A 27,539-nucleotide genomic window follows, 5' to 3' on the forward strand; every position below is an offset into this window, starting at 1 on the left:
GACCCTGGGACAAGATCGTATCTAATGGGGATCCATGGTCTAATGTTCAGTCAGTTTAGGGGTCCTTGATGTGAAATAGTTTGAGAACCAAACACTGAACACAATGAAGACACAAAATATAAAGCAGATTGATGCACACAACCTCCTATACAGCTAGCAAGATCATTTTTATCCCAAACATATCAATGAACGCTCTGAAGTGAACAGAGACACTAAAAAAAAAGCCAATATACTATTTAACCAGGCAAAGTAATGACTCCTGACATACATGCTGTCCAATAAAATTGTGGGGGGCTGCTGAGCCTGAACTATGTGAACTGCAAGTCTTTCTAACAGAGTTTATAAGTTATTCAAAAACTGTATATCACGTTTGCTGCTCTGTGGTGGTAACAAGTGAGTAGAGTTAAATTATAGTAAGAAATTGTCACTTTGTGAATGAAAATGGATGATAGGGCACCTCCTTATTTCTTAAAGTTTGAATATGAGGGAGTCCAAGTCCAAGTCCTTGAAATTAATGAATTATTGTGTGTTGCAGAGGGTACGAAGAAAGGTCATCTGTGAGAGGACTGAGAGCTCTTTCCTCAGAGACCATAGTAGGGTTTGCAGGGCAGCAGTGATATGGAAATAAACATCTACTAATCCTTGTCGGTTAATGCTGTGACTGTGAGTCATAATTAATGCCCAAATGTCAAGTTTTCTCAGTGGTTCTCTGGAAACGAACTGAGCACTTCGCACAGGGTGAGTGCAAGGCTGACATTTAAAGTGCAACATTGGCTTTTAATTCAGCATGAATGTTAATGTTTTCTATTCCAATTAAAGCGGCATTCAATAGTTTCTCATCAGTGAATTTTCTCTTCTCTTGTACCACTCAATGCTGAGGTCAGAAGTCAGGATCAGCATCCTCAAGCTGAAGGGTTTTCTCTTCATCCTGTATGTCGTAATACAACCATTCACAATTTAGAGTATACACTGCATTCTGACTTATTAATGAGGTGGGTTACTATGATGGTGATACGAAAAGTGTTATATGGCTTGAGAAAACATTTGCATAAAATGGAAATATATTACAAATACATCTGGATTGTACTAGTCACATATACTCCACCACTGACTGTAAACTTTTATCGGTAGAGATATATTAATATTTATACTATACATATAATATATCATGGTTTTATAGAACGTCTGACGAATGTCTGTTGTGTGTTAATTACAGAAATATTAAAAATATGTGTTCATATGTAAAGACAGTGACATATCAAAGTCCAACAACCCCTAACCCTGACATTCTGCATACTGAAAATTAGAAGCACTGACAAGGAAGAAAATAGCACTAAACAAACAAATTTGCAAATGTTTTAAAAAACACAGTCTGTATGATAAGCAAAGATTTTCATAAGCGGGGCCAGAAAAAAGTGTGTGATAGATTGTGCCCAAAAACAAAATATTACAATATACATGTAATATTATTAATGAGCAAAGCAACCTATTATTTTGGAGGTCAGTATTTAATGCTCAAAGTTGATCTTGTCATCGTTTTTAAAAAAACAAACAACCAAACAAATACAATAAAAAGGGTCCTAACATTATGTCAGGACTGAAAATGCTCATCTTTGCTCATTCTGTTAACTTGAACAGACAAAAATCTTGTGGCATGAATTTACTGTATTCATCAGTATCAAAATAATAAATAGTTTTGTAAATATACATAATGATAATAATAACAAAATTAAACTAATGTGAATTATATGTATAATATAATAAAAATATTATATAGAGAGTGAGTCGATCATTTGTACATAATTTACCACTTAACCCTGTCTCTTCAGCACAATTGGTCACTTGCGCCACTTAGCGTCCTGTCAGGGAACACGCAAGGCGTGACAGGTGACGTCCCCTGTTTACAACTGCCAATGAACACGTGGCGCACTGAAGCTTGAGCTGCTATTGGTCGATACGCCAGTAATATGGGCGGGGAGTCGTCTATGAAGGACCAATAGCGTCTGGCATGTAAATTCCGTTTGAAACTTTCCCGGGAAATCTGAGTTTCGCGGGAGGGCTCTTGAGCGCGTAAACCGTATCCCTTCATTCATCAGGCCGTTTCCTGAAGCCATTTCTAGTCGGGGGAAACGAGAGTTGCGCTACTTTTTAATCCGTTGCATCTGCCTAAATGCACCTTCCTAAGGAAAAATACTTTACAAAAGTCGATGAATCAGACTCTCAACTTTACTTCGGTCTGATTATTTTTGTAACTATTGCGACGGATTAGCAGCCATACGGGCTTGAAAGTACGGAGACAAGAAAGGGGTTACCCCGAATACGCAAGATGAGAAGAGGGATCTCCTCGGCTCCGGACAAAGTGATTTTAGCGGGGGTTGGGGGCTCTCCTCTGGACAATAATATCATTTTAACAACTCTCTCGGATCGTTTAAACCCTGGTCAATCCAACGCTACGTTTATCCAAATAATAACCACCCCACCGCCTTGCAACGTTACACAGACATCAAATGTGTGTTTATCCGAACCTCAGATAAACAACATTTACACAACTCCACAACAAGCTGCAGCAAACGGAGCAGGACAACGACCCGCTCTGGGAAGACCGCCGGTAATCATTTATACAGCTCATTTGAGCACATTTGGCTTGCTACAACTAGCCACAAAGACGACAAAATGTTAGCTTGCTAGGCTAGCCGAGCTTGTTGTTCGGGCAGCTAACGTTAGCTGCTTAGCCAGGGCATTCCCACGACTCAACCTAGCGAGGTGGCTAACTAACTACCGCTAGCTAAGTTACCCAAGTGAGCTGGTTAAATGTGTTGTTGACTGTAGGGAAGCAAACGACGAGTTTAAGTTAGTTTTGCATTTACAGAAACGTAGAGCTGTCATCTAATAGCGTGCTATGCTAACTTCATGGTGCTTTTGAGTCCGCTTCACCCTTGCAGCCAGATGGAAATATTGGTAAGAGATGAGTAACGTTAGCGGTGGCCTAGTGGCTGCTGTTGGTGTCTTAATTTGGGGGTTGGGGGGATTGTTAGGCTGCTTGGCTCTTAGTTAGCGAATTTTTTAGCTTTGTAACAAGACACGAGGGGCTAAACTTGCAAAGACATGAGCTCACACGAAGCTAAAGCTTCACTTCAGTTTGGAAACTACTCGATAGATATTTCTCCCAGTCGTCTCTGAACGTGCAAGCCAACTTGGATGAAGCTTGAAAATGTATTAGCTTTCAAGGCTAGCAGCAGTATTGATTATTAGAGGACAGCATTACTCGTTGTCGGCCTTGACCTTAATTTTGCACAAGTGTTTTATGTCCTTCCTTATGTTAATAAAGTGTAACGTTATGGTGCCTTTCATGCCAAGTAAAGTGAAACTCGACTTTGTTGCTTTAGTGCTGACTGCACGTTTCCTGTATATCAACCTGCACAAACCACACAAAATAGTTTCAGCTGCATTCAGGGTGTTGGTTTGTTCCTGGCTATTCATCTTTCATGAACTAAACCAGCCTCTGTATCTCAGGCTGTAGCCATGACCAGGCAGGGGGGTGGGGGGGAGCTGCATGCTGATATAAAATGGCTGACATTTTGACTGTCAACAGAGGGCATGTTATTCTTCCTCAGACTTGGGCTAGATTAAGGAAGAGAAACTATTAAAGATGAAGTTTGCCATGCTTAAAATACTTTAATACCATTTCCTGAGGGTTAATTGACTTAACCCCTTCTAAGGGTTTAGAGGGAAATGCAGTAGACCAGCACCCTGGTGGTGTGTTACTCAAAGACACTAAAACAGACAGGATGGATTCTGGCCAACACAGAAGTCCAAGGGTTCCCTGGTTGAAGAGGCTATTCACTAATTCAACATGCCGTGTAACTGTGATGATGACTAGAATGCCAATTTAAGGTGGCGATAGAAAAAGTATTGAACACTCAACCTAAACATGGTGTCAAGTACTCCTTTGGTGATGAGGCAGACAGTGAACATGTCAAGTACTGCTGAAATCATAATGATCATACCTCACCTTTTGTCAGGCTACAGCACTCCTTCAATAGGAGAGGTTGGTCGCGACAGGTCTGACATTCACATTCCTGTAACTTTGAAGTTATGATGAATGTGCGGTTCAATATAGTGGTTGAGATCCAAACGCACAATGAGCTCCAAAGCAGCTGTTCAGAAACGGCGTTGTTATTCATATATGATTAATGGATGGTAAGGGTACAGAAAATGACTTGATTTTTACTTTCTTGGACAGTAGGTTGCGATCACCTATTGGCAAAAGTGCCTGTGTATGTGGCTATCTGGTATCTATGTATACTTGTGGTTTGATCAGGCATATTGTTCAGCAATGTGATCAAACCCAAAGGTGTGACTCACTCCTAAGCTATGTGGGTTTTTCTTGGCCCACGAGCTAATAAAATAAATCGCAACCACTGGTTTTGTGCCATGTCGTTAGAATGACTGAGTTTCATCATGATATATAGGAATTTTCACAAAAAAACATCTTGAACTTTTTTATTGACAGTGTCTTTTTGACTGCTCCGTATCAGGCGATGTCCTCACAGATCACATGATCAAAACAAAAGCAACACTGGAGTTTGCATAGCAATGCACTGGATATAGTTATAAAAGTGATGATGAATTTATCAAGAATCTTTTCTTGTGAGGTGGCTTCAAAGTCAAGTGACCAAAACGCCCATATCTGCTGTTAACTGTATTTTATTGTCCCCCTAGGCAAAAAGGCGGTTGGCATTAGATGATTCAGACCACCAGTACCAGTCGGAACCAGCCAGGACTCCAAGAGGCAGAGGAGGGACCGCGGCGACCAATGGGGCAAGGCTAAAGACACCCAGAAGTAAGAGGCAGAAAGTTATAAGGGGCTCTCTGCTATCTGTTTGTACACGTAACTTAGATTTTTAAAGCACAGTGGTTCAGGCTCATCCTGTGTGAGAAAGAGTCAGCACCAAGGTTCATACACAGGAACTCATTGATGCAGGTAGTTAATACTGTCATTGGAAAAAGAACATGCTTGGTATCCGGTAGCTGAACACATAGGACAGTGCGAAGCTCTAGACTTCAATGATTGAAAAACTATTCAGAGTAGAACAGAGTTTAACCCCTGGCCAGGGTCATTCTAAGTTTCTTTTATCAAACCAAAATGAAAAGTACTTCCAAAAGTATTCAACAGTATTTTTTTCCTTTCATTATAACAAAGCATCCAAATTCATCCATATGCCTTAGCACAGTGGACCTTTAAGTAATAGCATGAAGACTTATTTTCAAAGATACCATGTGGTTTATATTTTTTGTTATATGATAGAGGTTATTAACCTCCATTATGTAACTTGACTTAAAAAAAACCAACAAGATGCCCATTCAGATGACCCTTGATTTTCTCTTTACTCTCTGCATGGTTCTCCCATACAGTCCACTCAACTATTTTTCAACTGTGTCCCAACATTTACATGATATGCTGTGATTCGGTACGTACCCAAAGTTTTAGAATCTGTCCAGTCTCATCTGGCTGCATTGGCTGCAGCGTAATCCTTAGGGGGCAACGCAGTCTATTGCAAGTTATGTCCACTAAAGTTACTGGTTTTTGCCACTTAATGGCTGAAGTTGCTAATCATCAAGTATCTGACAACATTATGGAAACTTATTCTTCAAAGATAGACCTCATTGTTAGATAATAAGATCCATTTTGTCTGAACCACAAGTAATGAATGAGGAGAAGTCTCCCTATGAAATGTTGCGAGGTGTAAATGTTGGGCCTAGGTTTAAAAATACAGGAATTCTCCATTAAAACGAACAAAACCGCATATCAGTTGTTGTGCACATGGTATATGGCCTTTGCAGCAGTGTAATATGTGGTTGATTCCAGCCACAGGATGTATTGGAGGGTGAGACAGGTGATATGCGGGGGCCCTATGCAACTAAAAATGCTGTAACCATGTGATGGGAAGGACTGATTTTATCAACATTGAGCGATTTGTATTAAAATCCAGTCCAGCTGGTGAATATTTAACTCGGTGCTTTACGTAAAATGTTTCCAGCTGGCGATTATCAAAGTTAACTTCAATGCTTTGTTCGAGCTGTAACATAGATCGTGATCTCCCCTTGATGTAAATCACACATTCCCATCTGATTATAACCGATGGAGTCATTTCGCTTCTCCAACATTTCCCGATTGGAAAATAACAAAGTTAGATTCTGTTTTTCCTGCACAATTGCTTCAGCTGTCAAACCTATAAATGTAGTCCAGTATAAAAAGGCGTGGCAATTTTATACTGGAATACATGTTCTTAAATCTGTCCGAGTGAGTATAGGAGTCCTGTGATTGAGTTGATTTAATGAATGAAACCAAAATGTATTTGGGCTTCCTGTTACCAAGTTAAACGGTTGATATAGAGTTTTGTCTTTTACTTGTCTTGCAAAAAATTAAATATCAAATCTACCACTGAAATATTTTGTAATTTCCTTTTATTTCTCTGTTCATCCCACCTTTCCTCCACAAATAGCGCCCAAGTCTCCACCAGAGAAGACTCGGTACGACACCTCCCTGGGCCTATTAACAAAGAAGTTTGTGGACCTTCTTGCTCAGTCTTCTGATGGTGTTTTGGACCTCAACCTTGCTGCTGAAACCTTGCAGGTAATTTCATATCCAAACTGACAAAAAGAGAGAAGGCGGCGGTGGTGTAAAGAAATGAAAACCTGCCTAATAGTTGTTGCACTTGTCAAATCTTGTGATAAGAGGATTTACAGGTGACATCTTAAACAAATGTATCCATTTAAAACATTGAGAACGTTTTTGATTTCAGTTTAATATCATACTATATGGGTTACTGATGAGACCTGTGTCCTCTGCATTCAGGTACAGAAAAGGCGGCTCTATGACATCACCAATGTACTAGAAGGCATTCACCTCATCAAGAAGAAATCAAAGAACAACATTCAATGGATGTAAGTGGTCATTCTCTCTCACTCTCACTCAAATTCATGGTTTAGGCCTTTGTTATGTCTAACCTGTGGACCCAAAAACCCTATAAAAGTGATACTGTTTGTGCAGTGCATCCCATCATGAAATCTGAGAAGAGAATGTGACATATTCCCTTTCTCTCTATTCCTCCAAGTTTGTGCCTCATCCATCTGTTCTCCACATTTCATACCGTCCCATTCCTTTCCTTACTCGGCTCTCGTAGCCCTCATCATGACCAGGTCTATTTGTGCAGAGCTCCTTGTCTTTTCTTCTTTTGCCCATCTTTGTGCTTTTATTTCTACAAGCTGACACGGTTGAAAAGTAGTCATAGCTTGATCAAATTGCTGTACCAGCAATTAATAATTTGACTAGGTTATGTCACAAAAGCATTAACTGTGCAGCGCTGTATTTGTGCAACGTTTTCTTAAATGTTTTGCAGTAAGAAGCTTTAGAAGCTCAGAAAATCTTTTCTAGGTTTTTCTTGAGTTGGTGTGGCAAAATGTTACAAATGGTTCCCTCCTATGAACAGATTGTTTTCCTTGGCCTGTAGAGCACAGGAAGGCAGGTGACTGCATGCACACATGCCACATCAAAGTTTGAGGATATCTGACTGGGCCACACTCAAGCCTGCAAATTTTAATTAAACTGTCATTTGTCAGTAAATGCTTAGAGCACATGCAGTTTAGGAATAGGCCTTAAGCACCTGTGCTCTCTGCAATATCTGCTCACAAGAACAATATCACCTACGTATTGAAACCTAAATATTTTCCTGCCAGATATTTGAAACTTTGAGTAAGAGACCATTATATATGGGCAAGTGAAGAGTACAAAATCTGTTTGAATTCACACTCTTCTCACTCCTCTCTCCACTCACAGGGGCTGTAGTCTGTTGGAGGTAGAGGGGGCACTGAGCCAGAGACAGAGACTCACGGCAGAGGTCTCTGCTCTAGGAGAAGAAGAACAGAGGCTCGAACAGCTCATCCAGAGATGCAGCCTGGATATGAGACACATGAGCGACTTGCCAAGCAACCAGAAATATCCTTTTGTTGTTAGTTGATACGTCATCAAAAAGTTTAAATACTTCTTGGCTAATTTACTTTAGCAAGAACACTTTCTGTAACTATAGTGTGTTCTCGATGGCAGTATAAATTTGTTTGTTTGTATGCATGCTTAGGATGATTCTGCTCATAGTGAATCAATGATGATATGATGATACTTCAATACTGAGTTTTTAGAATAGTAAAATCAGATTTAATCACCTAGCTTACGACATGAGCATGTGTAGATTTGTGTTACAGCAATCACTTTAGCAGTTTGGAGGTTTGCCATCATGCAGTGAGTTTTTTTCAGGCTTGTACATACATGTATGTGACATATACTGACATTGTAGTGCTATTTCTTTAACACCTTCCTCTCCACATATGCCTATGTAACGTACCAAGACATAAAACAGCTGGGAAACCTCAGAGACCAGACCGTTATTGTCGTCAAAGCGCCCACAGACACCAAGCTAGAAGTACCAGACCCAGATGAGGTAAAAGCACAGAAACACACAAGCTTGGTCCGTCATCCGTGATCTTGATGAAACGTCTGCTTCCTGACGTTCCCTTAAAGAAACTGTTGGACATATTCAGAAAATTAACTTCTGATCTTACCCGAATATTAGAAAAGATAACCAAGCAATGGGTTTGTGACGTGGTAGTCTGTAACAAAGCTTTTACAGTGTGGAAACTTTAACAAAGTCCAGGAAGTACTGCAGGGGCACAGCGAATCTGCTCAGACACCTGTTAAACAGTCACAACATTGCTTCCAACATAAATGCCACAGCTGTATAGATTGCAGGTGAACCCTCGAGAGTTTTTCATGCAATAGACTTTTGCGGTAGTGAAGCAAATTTGCATCATGGCCTCACATACAGAGTTCAACTTTGGTGAACTTTGACTGGCAATAGGAAAGATGCGTGTGTGGTTGACCCCTCAAATGGACTACAAACTAGTGAACCAAGTTCCTTGTGCCTCACATCCTGCACTGCCCAAATTCAGCAACGACAGGCAATGGACGTCTGCTTTTGTGTGTGTTTGTGTGTGGGACCGTGCCCTCAGTCCCACACACAAAGGGTGCTCTCACTCTATGCAATCCGTACCATGCCCAAGCACGTTTGACCCCCAAAGACCAGTTTGTTTGACTAGTGTGAGTGCTCAGTACCGTACCTCAAGCACGGTACACTTTCTTGGCTCTGGCACGGTTGGAAGATGTACAGTACGGTACAGTTGCTCATGCATGAGCACAAGCACAGATACGCAACGTGGACATGACGTATAATTGCTACCGTCTTACATAATCAAGAAATCCAGGAATGTTAGGGCGGTCTATGACCAAAACGACACAAAATAGGCCACAAAGTCAGTAAAGTTGCAGTCATGTTCTCAGTGTTGTTCTCCATTGTGCTGTGACCGCACTTCTTGTAAACTAAAGGACGCCTTATGCTGACGTAAAGTCAGGTGTGTTGCATTATGACGTGATGAGGTATGTACAAGAGGTAACCGTGCTCAGGCCCGGTTGGGGCCAGACTAATGTGAGTACAGGCCAGCGGTGGGACTGGGGAGGAGGGACTATCTTGGCACAGTACGGAGCAACTGGGCCAAGTGTGAGTGCACCCTAAGATACTACCCCCAAATGCCTGGTGAAACAAATCTACCTCACGCTGCATTGAGTTTACCATTTATTTACTACACCATCACATGTACAGACTCGTGCGTATATATATAAACTACTAGTCTCTATCTTTTACTGGAGTTTGTCCATCCTTCAAATCAAGTGCAGTCAGTTTTTTTTCTTGGAACTCATTATTTGTTTTCCTCTCTGCAGAGTTTGTCCATCCATCTGACCAGCACAAAGGGTCCTATAGAAGTCCTGCTGTGCCCAGATGAGGAGAACGATCCCAGGAGTCCTGTAAAAAATGGCAACATGGACATCAATGGGAACTCGCCATTCCTCAAAGTCCTTCAAGGTTTGTCTGAGATAGACATTGGTTTGCAGAATGTTCATACATGGAGAGGCTGTCTTGACTTTGCTCCACCTTTTTGTTGAAGATAAAGACACAACTTAGTCAGATTTATATTCAACTTAATTGAAGTTTCTACTGCAGGGTTTTTTGCCCACTTTGACTACAACACTTTGACAACACTTCAAGTTAGCATGTTAACATTAAGTGTGAAAATCTGCTTAAACTGATGGGAATTTGGTCACTAGTTTATGATGTACTGTATCTTGTCATGAACAACACAACACCTTACACATTTTGAAAATATGCTAGAAGAAAAGTCTGTGGATCGACAGTCATTAGGTCTCAGCGACAGACCGAGCAACATCACCATTTATGTGTCTGTAAAGGTGTGTGAATTTTTTCAGAACCCAGTACAAATAAAAAAGTTTACAACACTGACATCTTTATTTATAGAGAGATTTGCATTTGTTCTTTTGACTTGAATGTTAAATGAAGAAAGTTTGTATGTTTCAAAGAAAAGAAACCATTGGGGATCAGGCCATGATAGGTGTTTTAATCAAATTTGAAATTTAGTCAACATGGCTGCTCTTTTGGCCTAAAGGATTTGATTGTTTCTTTGGCTATTTGTAAATAATAACCATGTCAACTCTTTTTCCTAAACAGATCCCAGCTGCACAAACGCCTCTCCCAACCCCTCCCTGGTACCACCTGCCTCTTCCTCGGCTGTCTCCGTCACTACTCTTTCCCCCATCTCGTCCCCTTACACCAGTCTTCTCCAGCAGACAGAAGACCAGATCCCCGCAGCTCTTGGGCCTTTCTTAAACCTTGGGCCTCCTCTTCTGGACCAAGATGATTATCTTTTAGGTTTGGGAGATGACCAGGGAATCAGCGACTTGTTTGACGCCTGTGACTTTGATAAAATGCCATCTCTTGGCCTGGATGATCTCCTGTGCAGCTAGCATTAGGTAATAGAAATTTCAGATATTGTGCATGGGCGAGAGATGGAGAATCAGTGAGGGTTTTCGATGCCTGTGACTGACTGTGTAGTTAGTTGAAGTCAATTCTAAATAGATGGAAATTAAACATTGAGGGCTTTTTCAGTCCCAATGGGACTATATGCCATGTTCCTTCATGGTGTGAGAGATAATGCATGATTTCACACAAAGACACGACTGGTCAGTGTGAAGACGTATCTATTACTCTTTCTCTCAGGCTATGTAAGGCCTCCAGTGTAGCTGGGAGTTCTGGGACATCTGAAGGCCTTTGCTCCCTGATTGATCCAGTATAAATGTGGGGGGGAAGGGCATCCACCTCTCTATATGACGCAAGGTTCACATCACTGTACTGAGACAGAACAGATCGAAGGGAAAAAAAGACCCATACCACCTGGCATTAACAACACATTGGGTGATTGGGTGATTGGGTTGGATGCAGCAAAAAAAAAAAAATCCATGTGCATAAATGCCCCTCAGATGCACAGATATGATCACCCAAAGCCATCCCTTGAATGCTCAACAGTAGGAAAGAGGAAAACTATTCACATCTTAAAGGATTAGTAAATATGAGGATTTGATAGCCCTGGAAATCTGCTTTTTGGCAAGGAAAGTGTAAGGTTGATCTGTATTTCCAGGGATTCATCCAGGTTACCTATCCTTGGACATATCTAAGAGTTTAAGATGTGTTAATGCCAAGCGCTTTGGGGGCTGAGGAGATTCAATGATTGTGTTCTTATACACCAATGATCTGTGATGCTGACTGTTAAGGAGGCATTTTGTGTACAAGTGAAGAAAATTTTAGTGAAATGAATATAAAAAGACAGTGGCAATTTGGGTGCACAGCATTCACGTCTACGATTATGTTAGGATAGACACCTGTCAGGTTACCTATTGTGCTATTTGGGCTTGTAGTCATAAAATTACTAAGAGTATGAGTATTTTTATACATTGAAGCACTATTTGGATGTACTGAGAGCTGCATGGAAGTCCATATACTGTTTCTGAGTGCACATGACCTAATTAGTTTTAAAGGAAACTAAATGGCAAGGAAAATACGTGTGTCCTCTCAGTGGTCTAAACGAAGACGGTTGTACACAAGGGCTTAAAGTTTACAGAATCTTTACATAAAAGTAAGCCGTATGGCACAGAATCTGTTTCACTCTCATACTACATCCTCCATTTTCAAAAACGGTTTAATGGTTAAAAGAGACCTTTGTTACCTGTTCACCTGATTTGCTGGTTATCAGCTGATTCTGCGGACACAGTCACATTTTTTATGCCTCATAGAAATGTACAGTTTAATGAATATAAAAAAATGTTCAATATGGGAACAGACATTGTGATGTTAAACATTACATGAGCCGTATGCCAACAGTGCAAACAAAAAAGTCATCACACCTGGGTAGTATGGGCTTAAGCAAAAACACCACATGTACCTAAATATGGCCTGTTGGCACACATGATGTGCAGACTAACTCATACTCTTACTGATACTCTGTGAATGCAACGCCCAAACTTTCTTGCTGCTTTTTGCCTATACCCTCCATTTTCATCAGCAGAAGCTGCCATAACCAAACCTCCCCCTAATCTCCTCACTTAGACTGTGTGCTGTGAAATATACTGTGGTTTGAGCGAATCAGAAAAATATGACTTCGAACCACTTAATGGTGCACATGGGCCCACTCAGTGTGTACTGAAAGCAGTGTAGGATAAAGCATAGGTGTGTATTAGTCTTTTTAGGTTTAATAAGTGTTGAATTTTAATGGATTTTAATACTGTAGAAATAACTAATGATATCACGGCCATCTAAGCAACAAGAGGCCAAATAGCCACTAATTTAGGCTTCTGCTTGTAACGAAGGGCTTTTTTCCCTTCAGGATGTGTAAAAATAAGAAAAAAAGAAAAATGAGAAAAAGGAAAGAAAAATAGACCTGTTTTGTAATTGGAGCAAATTCAGTGCATCCAAGCCAAGTGTTACACTAGGTGTGGTTGTACTGTCATGACTTGTCCAGGGCCTCTGAATGGTGGTTAGTCAAGAAAACCCAGCTACAGGACTTGGTGAACTAAGAGCCAGAAGAATGGGATTTGTGTTTTCTGTTAGATCTTGGAAGCCCCATTGCTTTTCAAGTCATATCTTCTTCTGTTTGATTTACATCCCTGATGATAACAAAAAGCGAACATTGTGTCTGAAACCCTGGCTTTTAAACTAGAGGAACCTGCGGCCGCGGGTAATATTGCTGCTGTTAGTGTTAACTTTTCCCCGACCTGATTGATGTGCGCTTGGAGTAATTGCGTGTGCAGCATGTGTGAGTTATGTCAAAGATGAAGCTTGCTAAAGAGTAAGCCTGCCATGTGTAAATTGATGTACAGTTTTCTAATTTTTTCAGTGCACAAGGTACTGTAGGCTACCTCCCACTTAATGTTGGACAATAGTCATAGGGGCATAGAGGTAAATGCCATAGTGTGTATGAGTCTTTGAAATTCCCTTTTGTCATAGAAATTGCCCTCGTATTATTTCGTTGTGATGTTGGAACTTACATCGCACTTTTCTTTTTTGACGTGTGCTGGAATCCCCTCATGCCCTGATACATTAATGAGTATGCCTTTGCTCTTAAACCAGTCTCATGCATCTTGAATTTGAATAATGGGGTGCACATTTGATGGATAGAAAAGTGGACAAATAATTGCAATATTTTTCTTTCTGATATTTTCCATAAGTTATTTAGTTTCTTTTCAAATTTTTTTTTTTTTGTTAAATGCCGAGCATCTCTTAGACCTAAAAAAGTAGCACACATTTAATGATGCATGCATGCAGTCAGTCATTCACAGTAAGCCTATCTTCCCTTTACTGGTCATTAGGAGACGTTGCTATCTATACACCACTGAACCAGAATCTCACCAGGATTCGCAGAACACAATTCCCCTACAGGCCTATTTATTCCAGCGTATTTTATATGTATTTATGGAAAAGTCGAGCTCAATATTTTTCCCCATTTGGTTCACTAACCACAGCTGTGCTATTTTCTTAGACCATTTACATCGATAATTATATTTTCCTCCATCTATCTCAAGAGACCAGAATCTGGTCACAATATTTTATCCACTTTTACATGATGGACACATGATTTTTTGGAAAGATTGTACATTTCCAAGGTTTCTAATGGAATGTGATTTTAATGCACCGCTAAAGCTAGTGTCATTGCCAGTGAGTCTGAAAATGTATTATGGGTGACTCTTAAAATTACAGCTCCTTCATTTCTAATGTGTGATTAGACCTTACAGAAAGTTGTCATTAGGCTAAATGTGGTGTTAACTATAGTCGAGATTGAAACAGCACTGTTTTTCCTGCTATTTTCTTATGGTTATTCTTCAGCTGTTACCAAATACAATATACTGATCCATAAATATTCTGTAAAGGTATGTAAAAAATTAACTATTTGATAGGAAGAATTGACTGTAAAAGTATAATATTGCTGCCTGTTTCCACTAATGACAGAAAAAAAGAGAAAAAAGAGCTGTAATATCACATTACTTTTTTTTTTTTTTTTTTGCAATTTGAACGCATGGGTGAAAGTATCGGTGTGCTGTTGAATGTTTAAGGTAAACTAATGTGATGATTTTTGATGTGTGCTCAGTTACACAAGTTTCTTTAACATCTGTTAAATGAGGAATCTGAGATGTATTTGTTGGGGGTGGGGGGAGGGGGGATAAATGGATTTGTTTTTGTACTCTGGGTGTTTGTAATTGAAAATTTGAATAAAGGCAATATAAATATGAACATGTTTTGCTTCTGATGTCTTTTTTAAGGATGCGTTTGCACTGCAGTGGAAAGTAAGTAGAGGGAAACAGCAGGGAATAAATACATTGGTTGCCAGTACTGCTGAAAGATAAAATATGCAGTATTTTGAAATATCCATATATCGTCGATCATAATGTCTCAAAATATAGTTACACGATACATTACTCGCTCCCCTGACGTGTAGAGCACATGTGTCTAGTATGTCCCTCTTCGCCTACCGTATGTACGCACAAGTATGGCGGCTTGAGAGTTGTGCTGTGTGTGTTTTGATTGTGTAAAGAATATTTTTTTCCATTTCTACAACACCCCTTCCTCGGAATTCGTAGTTGTCCGAACTAATATCCACATCGCCACTCAGGTAAGGGATTTATACAGTATGTGGACGTGTCTGCCTGTCCAAAACAAGCGACACGTGGGTAATAGAGTTAGCTAATGAGGCTAGCGAAGCTAATAGCTAGCTTTTCTATGTTACCCAAGAAAATGCAGGTTGCAATGTGTGTCAAATCAAACATTTTCACAGGTGTTTCTTGTTTGTGTCAGTCGAAGGTAATGTTTGTCACCTAGCTTTCGTATGCGGTTAGATTATAGGTGAAAATAATACAACAGCAAGGTATTGTAGGTTAATATAACTTAAACGTAACTCTGTTAAATTAAGCTAATTCGATAAACGGTTAACTACGCAGTTACGCAGGTGTTACCTATATCGGTAATTATGTAGCGCTAACAGCTAACGTTACTTTTTAATGTGGCGTTATTGTCAACAACAGCAACGATGACAGGGGCCATGTCAGGGGTAAGCTCTTTACGGCTCGCGCCTTCTAAGTAAGGGAGCAAAATTCATTTTAATAAAGTTCATACGGCAAACATAGTAGTATGTTAACTTAAGTCTAGCAAACGTATTGAATGCATATAAACGTTAAAGGTTAAACATCTAGGCAGCTGGGTTGCTTCTTGACTTGGCTCTCCCTTGCCTCCACTCATCAAGTTTTTTTTTTGTTTCACTGGAACTCATGCATCTTACTAGCTTTTTTTTCTGTGGTATTTTTCAATGAGAGATGAATCCGATTGAATAATGAAATCTGCGTTTCACTGCTGAGAAAGCAGTGGAAGCTAGAAAACACTAACTGAGACGATACAGAGTTGAAAAGACGAAGCTTCTTAACCAAAATCTGTTGGTAAGAAGTTAAGATTTGTCCACATATGGAAGACCTAATTAACTCAGATGTGTCAGTGGACACGGGTGCTTTAGTCTAAGCAGCATGACCATGTCATATTCATTGACCGTGCTGGCAATTTACTATGCAGCATTTTTAAAATTAAATGTCAAATCAAATCAGTTTTATTTATGTAGCCTAAAATCAGTCACATTGTCTCAGTGGGCTCTACAATCTGTACAATGAACATCATCCTCTGTCCTTAGACCCTCGCTTCCAGTGAGGAAAACCTCGCCGTATTGAAAAGAAAACCCTCTTAACAGGGGAAAAAAAGATGGTAGAACCTCAGTAAGAGCCACAGAGGAGCGATCCCTCTCCCAGGACAGACGGACATACATACAGTAGATGTTGCATGTACAGTTCAGAACAAAACAACAAAATCACACTTCATAAATTTAATTGACAGAATATCTGATACAAGTAAATTATATAAAATATACATGAAGAGGACGACTGAGCAGGGCAAGACATTGCTAACTGGTGCCCGAGTCACACGGCCTCCAATCCATCGTGGTGACCTGGAAGAGGACAAGCCACACAAGACAGTTGGCAAAAAAACCCCAAAAACTCAGAATGACAGTGTCATGTGAATTTAACATGTACTCCCTTATTAAATTACTCTGGCATTACCACCATAAACTGCATTTACAAAATAAAACTAAATCTAAATTCAAACATTTATCCAAACACTGCATTCTATATGTTTGGAGGTATCAGGCTTTCAGCTGTTAGTAGATACATTATCACCAGCAAATAGGTTCCACGTATTCCATGTAACCTACCAGTAAACAGTCAACACAGCACTAACATAGACAAAGCTATCATGCTGCATCTTGGTTTTAATCACCAGCACGAAGTACTTGAGATACATATCTAAATTGCTTCCCTTATTATTAAACTTAATGAAATTCTCGGCACCCTGCTCTGGGATTAAACCATAGTTTATTAATACTTGTGCATTTTGTTTTTTCAAAAGTTTTCATCATACTATCATAGAGCTGCAACTCTAAATAGAAATTTACTATTTTGGTAATCAATTAATTGTTTCAGTAATTTTTCATGCAAAAGAAAAAAAAAACACCTTTCATCTTCTCAAATGTGAAAATATGTTGCTTCTTTATCTTTGAGTTTTGGACTGTTGGTGTGCAAAAAACAAAGAGACTGATGAAATTGCCCTGGTTCATAGCTGTGATGGTCATTTTTGTTGGTTTTATAGGCCAAACAAAGAAAAAAATCAACAGATTAGTCAAAAACAAAAATAGCTTTTATTTGCACCCCTGCTGTGCTGTTCCACCTCACTGCAGTGATGTAATATCTCTTAATCTTGTTGCACTTGGAAACAAAACGTTATTGATTATTAGTAGTACGTGTCATATTTATCTTTCACTGTTAGCCAAGCAATTCCAGCAACTCTTCGACTCCAGCAATTCAAAGGTCCTATCACATAACACAATGTTATCCTGTTGCCCAGACTTTTGGCATAAAGTAAGTGACAGTCAATTAATTAATTGAACTATGCTTTATTGAATTATTTTGTTTTATTACATTGCTTTATGTAATAATTGATAAAAGATATCTTCAAAAGTCATTTTCAACAATCTGTTTTTGGCAAACAAGGTCTAATTGACTACTCATAGGTCTCACCTATATGAGACAGTCTCTAGGATAATACTGTGCTGACCGGGGCTCTGTCTCTTTTTCAGACCAGCATGCCGTCCGCCTGTGACTCTCTGATTGATGACATTGAGGACATGGTGTCTTCTACCGACCCCACTCCTCACGAAAGACAGTCTGCTAGAAAGAGCATCATACCGAGGTCCAGGAAGAAAAAAGAGCTGACCAATGAGGAGCTCCAAGCTGATAGGTATGTGATTTGTTTGATGAAGTGGTACAGTAGTTGATGATGTGAGTTAATTTTGATATTGTTTTGTATACAACATGTTTAATGCTGATGATGGGTAATTAAATTAGGAATTCCCAGTAGGTCCCTTAGAAGATGGAGAACTGACAATACATCAGCTCCCCTGAGTTCAGATAACTGATGCTATTGCAACCAGTGTCTTAATTTCAAGAATTTTGTTAATCTCATGAATTGTTTTGATGATAAGAAGTTACCAATACTGAATAAATTGGGAGAATATCTAAGGTCCATGATGTTATGTATAACATTTGCTCAATTTAATTTAGTCAGTTTAGTCAAAGAAGTATCAAAGCAAAACACTGCAGAACTACCGTTTTTATAATAGTACAATGTGCAGATTATTGTGTAAAGCTTTTTAATTTGGTAAAGATGAACAGTAACTTTGCTTTCATACTTGTAGTTTGGTTCAGATGGTCTAGACCAGAGAAAAATCATATATATTTTTGCCCTTTGGTTCTGGTCTATTTCATGTTTACATGTTTGCAAATGAACCCAGATATGTAAACATGAAGCCATATGTGGACTTAAAAGTAACTTGTTAATTGGACAGCTAGTGTCACATGACATGACATGACATGACATCACATCACATCACATCACATCACATTACATCTTCTGTCACAAAATCCTGATTAGTCTGCTTAGCCAGACCAAACAGGTAAGGTGTAAAAGTACCCTAAAAGTATGTCTCAGTACATTTAGGCAATACATATAGGCTTTTGATTGAGGAGTTTTGGACATAGAATTTATCATTTCCACACCTCATATGACTACATCATATTTCAATGTTGTTATTGTTGTTTTTAGTTTTATCCCTGGCACCCAAAAAATCTGGATGAAAACGTGGGGCTGCAGTCATAACAACTCAGATGGAGAGTATATGGCAGGACAGCTAGCTGCCAGCGGATACAAGATGACCGGTAAGATATTGTTTATTTGTTGTGGTTTTGAATTATGTCCACTGGTTGGAGTTTATTTAATAACATAATACAAACAACATAGAATAATACTAAGGGAGAGGGATGGATGGATTGAAGATAAATGAATAAACGAACAGCAGAAAAAATTCAAAATTGTTTATAATGTTTTTATTCTATCTTGAGTGTCCATAGAACTGATGTCATTATCATTGTTACACACAAGGGGGCAGTCTTGCTTTGTAGGAAAGCTGTACCTCGTGCCATTCCAGTGTGAGACTTTGTTTTGTTCTGAATTGAGCTTTCCACGCTGTGTACTGGCCTAGACAAACTTGAACAAGCAAATATATTTGGTTGAAAATGGTTAATGTCAAGGTTTTGGATCATGTTTGGAATCTACCAATCCAAATGAAACAGGTAAAATTTGAGAGCCACATCTGCAAGTAAGACTCAACTTAGGCTCAAGAAGTCCACTGAGAACCAGCCTTACCTGGTATCTTTCACAACACACACACTGCGTGCTACCATGACTGGTTCATTTATCAAATTGACCAACCTCTTTGAAAACTTATTTTTTCAACTAGACAGTTTGAATAGAATATTTCTAATGTAGTTGCTCACATTCTTCCAGCTGAAATGGTTGGTAAAGTTGGGAAGGTTGTGTCACTGGTAAAAAATGTAAGCCATTGCACTTATATTTTGACTTTTTATGCTTTAAGATGAAGGATATAGATGAGGATTAATATTCATATACTCGCTTTTATCTGATGACCAATAATTAAATGATCATTAAGTCTGACTCTGATATTTATATATTTTATTGCAATGCCAGTATGTGTTTAGTCTTTTGTTATTTTCCTCTGGGAGGTTGATGTTTTAAAGCTTCTACATAAGACACTGATTGTGACGTTGTTAAATCTAATGGAAACATTTTTTTGTACATATAACCATTTTCTGTCTGATCAGTAGACCTTCTTTGTTGTGGTTAGGCTTTGTCACCAGTAGCTTAAATGTTTTATCCTGACCGAGTGAGACATCAGAAAATGCAGTGGAGTGTCAGATTACAGATAGTTTTTCCAAACTTGACTGTGTTGAATGGTACCTTTTTCATATTTAGTTTTGCATGTCTTTTGCATGGAGGCCAGACATATAATGAAGGAGATTACCTGAGGTCTTTCATGAGTGTGTGTGTGTGTGTGTGTGTGTGTGTGTGTGTGTGTGTGTGTGTGTGTGTGTGTGTGTGTGTGTGTGTGTGTGTGTGTGTGTGTGTGTGTGTGTGAGACAGACCGACAAAGCAGAGGCAGAGATAGATGATCTACATTATTTCAGCGTGTAGGTGGATTGTAGATTAAAATCATCTTTTGAGTAAGATGGTCAAACATTTTTCTTGTTTGTGATGTGTGTTTTTATATGTATATATATATATATATATATATATATGTGTGTGTGATCCCACATTTACCTCAATTAGTCTCAAAGAAAAGGGAGTTTTTGTGCCTGGTTATAGTGGATATAATGTTGGCTATAATGTTTAGTGTACAATTTTCTGAATTGCGGTATTTATTTTTCTAAGTACTGCAGCTGTGTGTGTGTGTGTGTGGGAGAAAGAGAGAAAGAAGAAGAAGAGAGAGTTAATATTAACCCCTCAGGCGTTTTTTCTCACCATGGGGTCTTAGAGGGACATTAATCACACACTTCAAAAATGCAGATGTACTCACTCACTCATTCTCTCACACACACACACACACACACACACACACACACACACACACACACACACACACACACAAGAGACACAAGACTCGATGGAGACAGGCCAATTGTTTCCCTCTCATCTGGTAGCATAGACCCTTGATCTCTTTATCTTTTCCACCTTTCTTTGTTTTAACAGTTTTCTCTGTCTCTTGAGCTCGTCTCAGATACAACATGTCTGTCTCTCACGCACACTGTCTCTATACTTTGTAGTCTCTCACCCTCCTTCTTGACAGAGCAGCATTTCCTGTGTTAAAGCACCAACCAAATCTTGATGTGCTAATTGTCTCACCATAGATCTATTTTAACTCTATATTATAGTGGAATGGTGCCAATTGTCTTTCAGGGAGTGAGTCTTCTTTGTAGTTGGAGAACTGTTTTCTATTCTATTTCCATTCTGTACCAGAAATATTCATCTGTCACAGAATGTGATTACAGTGCATGGCTTCTCTGGTTGTCTTGTGTAACATACTGCACTCCAAGGTAATGAGGTTAAAACTTGATCTTATGGATATTGATTTTTGTCAGATTTCTGGATAAGGTTTAATTCTGTCTTCTCCTCTTCTCCTTAAAGTAGAACCACACAGTGACCACACAGGGAACCTGGCTCCAGAAAATGTTCAGTGAATATTGCAGCGGTTTAATTTCATTAGATTTCAGCTCTGCAAAATAATTCCTCTCAAAATGTGCTCACCAATAACTTAAAATATTCAATACAGTATGAAACTAGCAAAAAATTTAGCATAGTCTTCTTGGGCATTTTTGACAGCTTTCATTATTCAAGATTAGACGCATCACTTGTGTGTATATCTGTGAGAAAGACACTTGACACTAAAACTTAATTAACAGTGGATGTAGTAAGGGTCAAAAGAAAATGGGTCACATTCAGTTGTTTTAATGGCTTTGAGGTTACCTTTGCATATGGTTTGCATGACTACATGCATTTGCAAAAGGGTGTGATCGGGTTTCATGTTTTCATGGGAAATTTGTTAGTTGTCTACATGGTGTGGGCCTGTACTTGTAGGTGTGTGTGTTTACCTGTCTACCTAAGGGCAATGAGGCTTGTGAATGGAACAGCGAGGGAAGGTTGCTGCTGACAAAGGCTAAAGTTATAGCTAGGTATATAAATGTTATCATTGAAGTGCCTTCACAAGCATGATGGTTTTATTTGTAGCTTGTGAATGTATTTGTGTGTTTTTGAGTCATTCAGGCAACTGTGCCATACAGCAGTCCTCTATTTTTTTGTATGCATTTATCTCTTCGATTATCATGGTTGTTTACCCTACTATGTAGCTCATCCTTATAATACTCTTCCTTGTTGTCTCTTTCTCTCTCTCACTCCTCTCCCAACAAAGTACTTTAAAGGTCAGTGTCTCACTGCTAAAGCTAAAGGATTAGTTTGGTTTCTGTCTCCCCTTTCACTGCTTTGGTTTTTATCTAGTCTGGTCTTCCCCCTTTGTTTGCTTCCCTGTCTCCTCTTCTGTCTCTTTCCTCCTGCGTTTTTTTTGTTTTTCTTTCTACTCACCCCCTCCTCTCTCTTTTAGGTGCGAGTATCTTCACTTATTGTTTTTCACTCTGGGACTGTTGGAAGGATAAATTGCCTGTCATGGACAGAATCAGGGGATATTAGACTCAGGACAGGCGGTGATTGTTTAGAATGGTATAGTATATAGTATGCAGTTGTCTTGAATGGCATGAAATTGTTGAAGAGCATCGGAGAGAGTGGAATAGTCTGGAATGACGAGGACTGAATTGGGCCCCTTATGGATGGTAGTGTCTTGTCTTTGGCCAGAATGAACATGAGGACTTTGAGCATGAGTCAGACTGTTATGTCCTTCTCCTAAAAAACAGTTGAAAATGATGACGCAATGTGAATATCAGATACCTCTGTAGTGTCTGTCGTTGTGATCCGCAGTGTCGATCCGCAGTGTCGATCTGCAGAGTTTAATGAAAGAGTTTGGACAAAGACAGAGCTGCTCTGAAAACATAACGTCACCTTCTCTCCCTCCCTCTCATTTCCCCTGCCTGTTTTCACTCTTTCACACTGTCTGCCCTCCCCTGTCCCTCTTTCATTCCTCTCTCTAACTCTTTCTTTCTTTCTTAAACTATGACATCACCTGGTGTGAGACGTAGTAGAAGTTCTTGTGTAGGCCTCTAGGTGGCAGCCTTGGCTCATAGGATGAGCTTTTTTGTTGAAAGGATGCATCTCTGCAATATCAGGATGAGGTCATCCTTCTGAAAAACACACTCTGTATTCTCATTCATAGTTTCAAAAGTTGTAACTTTCAGTCCTTGAAGGCAACACATGACCTTGTCTGATCATTATGTTAATAAAATGAACCCAACTCTTTGTCAACACTGTCATTAACCTGAAGTCAATGTAATGGTGCAAGACATCAAGTATACGTTTACATAACAAGAGACTTTTGATTAAGGTTTAATATAAAGTGTCTGAAGGTGTCTGGATGAGAGTGACCACTCCTCATTCTTCAGCTGGATAGCATCTTGGCACATACTGTATGTATTAATGTTTAAGCTCATGGTGCTGGGCAATTAAGATGATCAAAAAGTGACCTGATAATTCTTTAGTCATAGAATATATTGAATTGCTCTGAACTATGTGAAGAGAAAAAATATCTCCCCTTTGTCCTTACCTCACGACTTTTGAAACGGCAACCTGTGTCACTTCTCCTCTCTGCTTTCATTGTCTCCACACTTGTTATGCTGCCTGTATTTGTTCAGCCTGGCTCCTTGTGACTTGCTGTTCCTCTTTACAACCAAAGAGGGCACTGTTTACCCATGATGAGCATGATAATTCACTGATACAAATGAACCACATTTGAGCAGCAGAGCAATGTGCCAAATAGTGACTTCATTGAAAGGCGTGTATGCTTACACACATGGGTGCATGAAGACACACACACACACACACACACACACACACACACACACACACACACCCCCTTCATGGAAAGTCACACCAGGATATTTTGATTGTTTTTGGCTGCTCTCCTCCCCTCCCAATCTCCTCTCTGCCAGCCAGCCGCACACACAGCACTTCAGTTATGATTTTACATACCGGTTAGGCAAAATTACTCCCTGGTACACAATGTCAGCCAAATCAGCCGCTCTCATTTCCTGGTTTGGAGACAGACGGTTGGAGGATATGAGTGTCAGAGTGAGGGTGTGAGCTGTTCTGATGAAATGATACGGGGATGTTATTGATCAGCAGGTATTACAGGTGTTTCTGTAGAAAATGTTTTTTAATGTCTGTGTTAGACAATGAAGTGCTTGGAAATTATGATTGATGGGAACAATAATAACAATATTATATATAATGTAATATACTTTTTTTAAAGGAAATTTTGATGGATAAGCAGGTATATTATGCTTCTATCACTCTATAGTCTCTATTTGAAATTACACACATAATGCTGTCTGCACGTTCAATGGCAGGAGGAAAAATGTAATCATTATAAATATATTGGCTACATATGTCATATACCCTATGTTATGTGGCATATGTAGTCCATGGTTTTGCTCACTTTGCCAATTAAAGCTGAGGATGTTTCAGATTGAAAGTATTTACAAATTTAAGCTTAAACATTGTCAAATTGTTCTGATTCAGCTCGTACTGCATTCGTGTTACAAGCACTTCTGCTACTCTGTGTGATTGTATTACATCACTGCAGCGTATTCTCACTCCGAGTGTGTGTGTACCTCGCATACATGCCGTCTCATTCATAAAATGGAGTGTGTGAGGATCTTCTGATTGGCTGACTGTGGGCTACGCAACATTACACGCCGCAATGTTATAGCCAATGAAAACTTACAATGTTCTCTCTGACTCCACCTCTCATATATATACACACACACATGTTCGCACACAGCCGGCTCACACACACATTTGCTCTTCTCACACACCGTTTGAGACACGGTGCAAATTGATATTGTACAGGGAAAGTGTGTGAGAGACAGTTTTCGACAGCTGTCAGTCTGCAAGATGAGAGATATCACCTGGTGTGCGTACGCGTGTGGGAAAGACTCTGTAAGCTCGCTCTGTCTTTCTGCTGCCGTGCGTCAGACAGTCCTAGTATGCTGATTGAGAGAGGGAAAAGGGTGGAAAGAGTGAAGGGGAAAGCGGTGTAAGAAAAGATGAGGGGAAGAGTCAGCGGGGATGGGAGGAGGGTGCTGGGATGAAGGGTACAGCCGACAGAGACAGATGCACTTGAAGCCAAAATCAGCCAAAGCGACGGTCGGAAAAAGGGAAGAGAACAGGGAGGGCACTATGCTGCCAGAGAAAACGAACTAGACTCTGGCAAATCTGCAGAAACGGGAAATAGAGAGATGGATAGATGGAGGAATAATGGAGTGGAGAAAAGCAGCGCGACAGGAGAGACGTAGGAAAAGGAACTTTAAGTGAATGGGGAAATGGTAGTTGGCAGCAATGGATATGGATATAAATCAGATGATATAGCTGTGTGGAACTTCGCTAGAAACTAAATGTACGTGGAAGTAGAAACAGAAATGAAGTATGAATTTCTCGGAATAAAGACATTTTCTTCACTGCATCTACATTTAAATATGTTTAATATATTGAATATTATGCCCTTGAGTTCAAGGCATATATTTGACAGGTAGACAGACAGTTAATATGTAAATAAGGATATGTAAATAGTAGTATATGAGCAGAGACGAGGGTTAAATAATTTTGAATATTAAAGTTGACGTTTGGCACAACAGGTGTCCTTTGTATGGGGATATTGAAATCAAACAAACTACAACTTAATGACATTTGCCTTTTAATATAATAGTTAATTTGTTGTTTTCTTACTGGTAATTTTTACAATTTCAGTCCCAAGTACACAAATAAATGTGCAGGACTAATCATGTTGTATCTATATATGTGTGGCTTTACATATTTTAAATGTGGCTTTAAAATGATAATGGGATAGCACTTTCCCATCTCTGTAAGGATGCATGCACGCACGCACGCGCACGCACACATACACACACACACACACACACACACACACACACACACACACACACACACACGCATACAGTTTCAAAGGCTTTGAATTCATCTAAAGTCCTACAAATAGACCCATGAGTCCAGGCAGTCAAGTGTAACCATTTAGAGGCCAGGAGATTAGAGTGATCCCAAGCACTGTGCGTGTGTAGATGTGTGTGTGCATGTGTGTGTGCGTGCGTATGTGTGTGTTTTGGTGATCCTACAAGGTGACCCATGTGTAGGCAGCACCCAGTAACCATTTAGAGGCCATGGGATTAGGGCCCCCGACCATTCCTGCCTTAAGATTCCCTGGAGGGAGCGATGGATAGAGGAGAAGAGAGAAAACAGGATAGCTTGAGGAAAGTAGGGATCACTGCTCCATCTAATCCATTGATAACACTGAGGAGAGGAATTTTAAAACATTGCAAACTGACCTGATTGAACAACCACTTCAGCAAGAAATTGTCATGGGAGTCGAAATCACGGAATCGGTCTGGTGTCATCTTTTCGGCAGCCGCATTACTAATTGAGTGATAGGTAATTAAGTAAATAGTTAAAACAACAACAAACAAGATGCTCAGTAGTGATTGTAAGTGACTGCGTGAGGGATACAAACATTATTCTTTCATAGCACTAACTTCTCCAAGAATAGAAAGATTTCCCTTATTGCTAGTAGGACTTCCCCTATGTGAGGTTTAGCTACAGGAAAAGAGATTTTGCAGTTGACTGAATGAAAGACCACTCCTCATTCCTCTGAGAAATAACAAAAAACAGAACAAATTGATTCCCCAAAGGGTGGTGATATCTCACCCTTGTTTCTCAATTCACAAAGAACCAGGAAAGGTAGGAGAGGAAGAATAATGGAAGCAAGAATCACTGTCCCAGTCTTCCCTCTGTCCACTCATTTGTACACTCTCATTTCTCTGATGAAGAAAGCTAGAGATAAATGTAAGGAGAAGCTGGTCCCCTCTAGAGGAAGGAAGCGTATTCCCTATTCCCAGCAGAAGCCAGCCAGCCAGCCAGCCAGTCAGCCCCCCTGTTATCCCAGGAATACCGCCCGCATTCCACAGGGATTGGGAATACCCTGAAGGGATATAATGGGAATATCATGGAGGGGATGTGAGTAATGGGATAAGGCAAGAGCCGAGGGAATGGCTCAGGGGTGGAGGGGATTGAAGAAGGGAAGGTCTAGGAAACAAGGAGGATGTCTGGAAAGGGGATGAGGGGTGAAGCCAGGTTTTGCTCACATCCAAAGTGTTGAGCCTTTAATCAAAACAGGGAGATGATGGTTTCTGGCAGAAGAGTTGGCCTAATGGCAAAAAATAAAAGCTAATGGCCTACAGATTGGCAGTTCAAATCTCAGACCATAATGTCCACACAGCATAGGAGATTGAAGGAGTCGTGCTTTCCCTTTCCTTCAACAAGTTGCATCAGGTGCCATTTAACAAGGCATTTAACCCCCAGCGTCTCAACTCGAGCTGCTCAGTGGGCAACACGACATGCCTGTGGATATGTTGGGCAGCTCCCAGTTGTGTGTGCAACCCACCCTTCACTGCCCCTGTCTTGCCAGTTCATGTCTGATAATATGAATATAAATGGTGTCTTGCACCAATGTTTCTTTGGGAAACTGTTAAGCCTTTGAGTCAAATTTTTTTTGTCAATAAAATTTGATGTGTCATATTGAGTATGCTCTTTTTATATTTGAAGTTATCTTAAATGTTATTATAAACTTTAAACACATAGTATGTCATTTTTGCACCTAGGGGATAAGAAGAGGGGCTTCCTCTCAGGACTTTGAGGGCATGAACAAAACAAGTATAGCTTCACCCAGCCAGATACCATAGACAGGTTGGGGAAGTCAGACTAATGCATTGTTGGTTTTGGGCTTTCCTTTGGATTTGTTGATCATTTTGAATAAATACTATAGGATATTTAACTTGTTTGACAATATGGCAG

The 27,539-nt window shown here is 39.8% G+C and overlaps 2 protein-coding genes across 2 annotated transcripts in view; both read left to right on the forward strand.

Moving 5' to 3' along the window:
• The first annotated feature begins 2,077 nt into the window (after positions 1 to 2,077).
• Positions 2,078 to 14,744, forward strand: LOC311259256 (transcription factor E2F3-like). The gene is made up of 8 exons (XM_084356283.1): positions 2,078 to 2,608; positions 4,723 to 4,843; positions 6,507 to 6,637; positions 6,860 to 6,948; positions 7,841 to 7,999; positions 8,384 to 8,498; positions 9,833 to 9,974; positions 10,635 to 14,744. The coding sequence occupies exons 1-8, from the start codon at positions 2,327 to 2,329 to the stop codon at positions 10,928 to 10,930; spliced, it is 1,335 nt and encodes a 444-aa protein (XP_084212409.1). The 5' UTR covers positions 2,078 to 2,326; the 3' UTR covers positions 10,931 to 14,744.
• A 241-nt stretch (positions 14,745 to 14,985) lies between these two features.
• cdkal1 (CDK5 regulatory subunit associated protein 1-like 1) overlaps positions 14,986 to 27,539 on the forward strand; it is a 238,825-nt gene continuing 226,271 nt past the window's right edge. Inside the window, exons 1-3 of the mRNA XM_084357757.1 lie at positions 14,986 to 15,123; positions 17,683 to 17,843; positions 18,708 to 18,820. Of these exons, the coding sequence (XP_084213883.1) occupies positions 17,689 to 17,843; positions 18,708 to 18,820 (268 nt within the window). The 5' untranslated portion in view covers positions 14,986 to 15,123; positions 17,683 to 17,688. The remainder of the gene's footprint in view (positions 15,124 to 17,682; positions 17,844 to 18,707; positions 18,821 to 27,539) is intronic.

The sequence above is a fragment of the Pagrus pagrus genome (genome assembly GCF_965226575.1).
Source record: "Pagrus pagrus genome assembly, chromosome: 7".
Lineage (NCBI taxonomy): Eukaryota > Metazoa > Chordata > Actinopteri > Spariformes > Sparidae > Pagrus > Pagrus pagrus.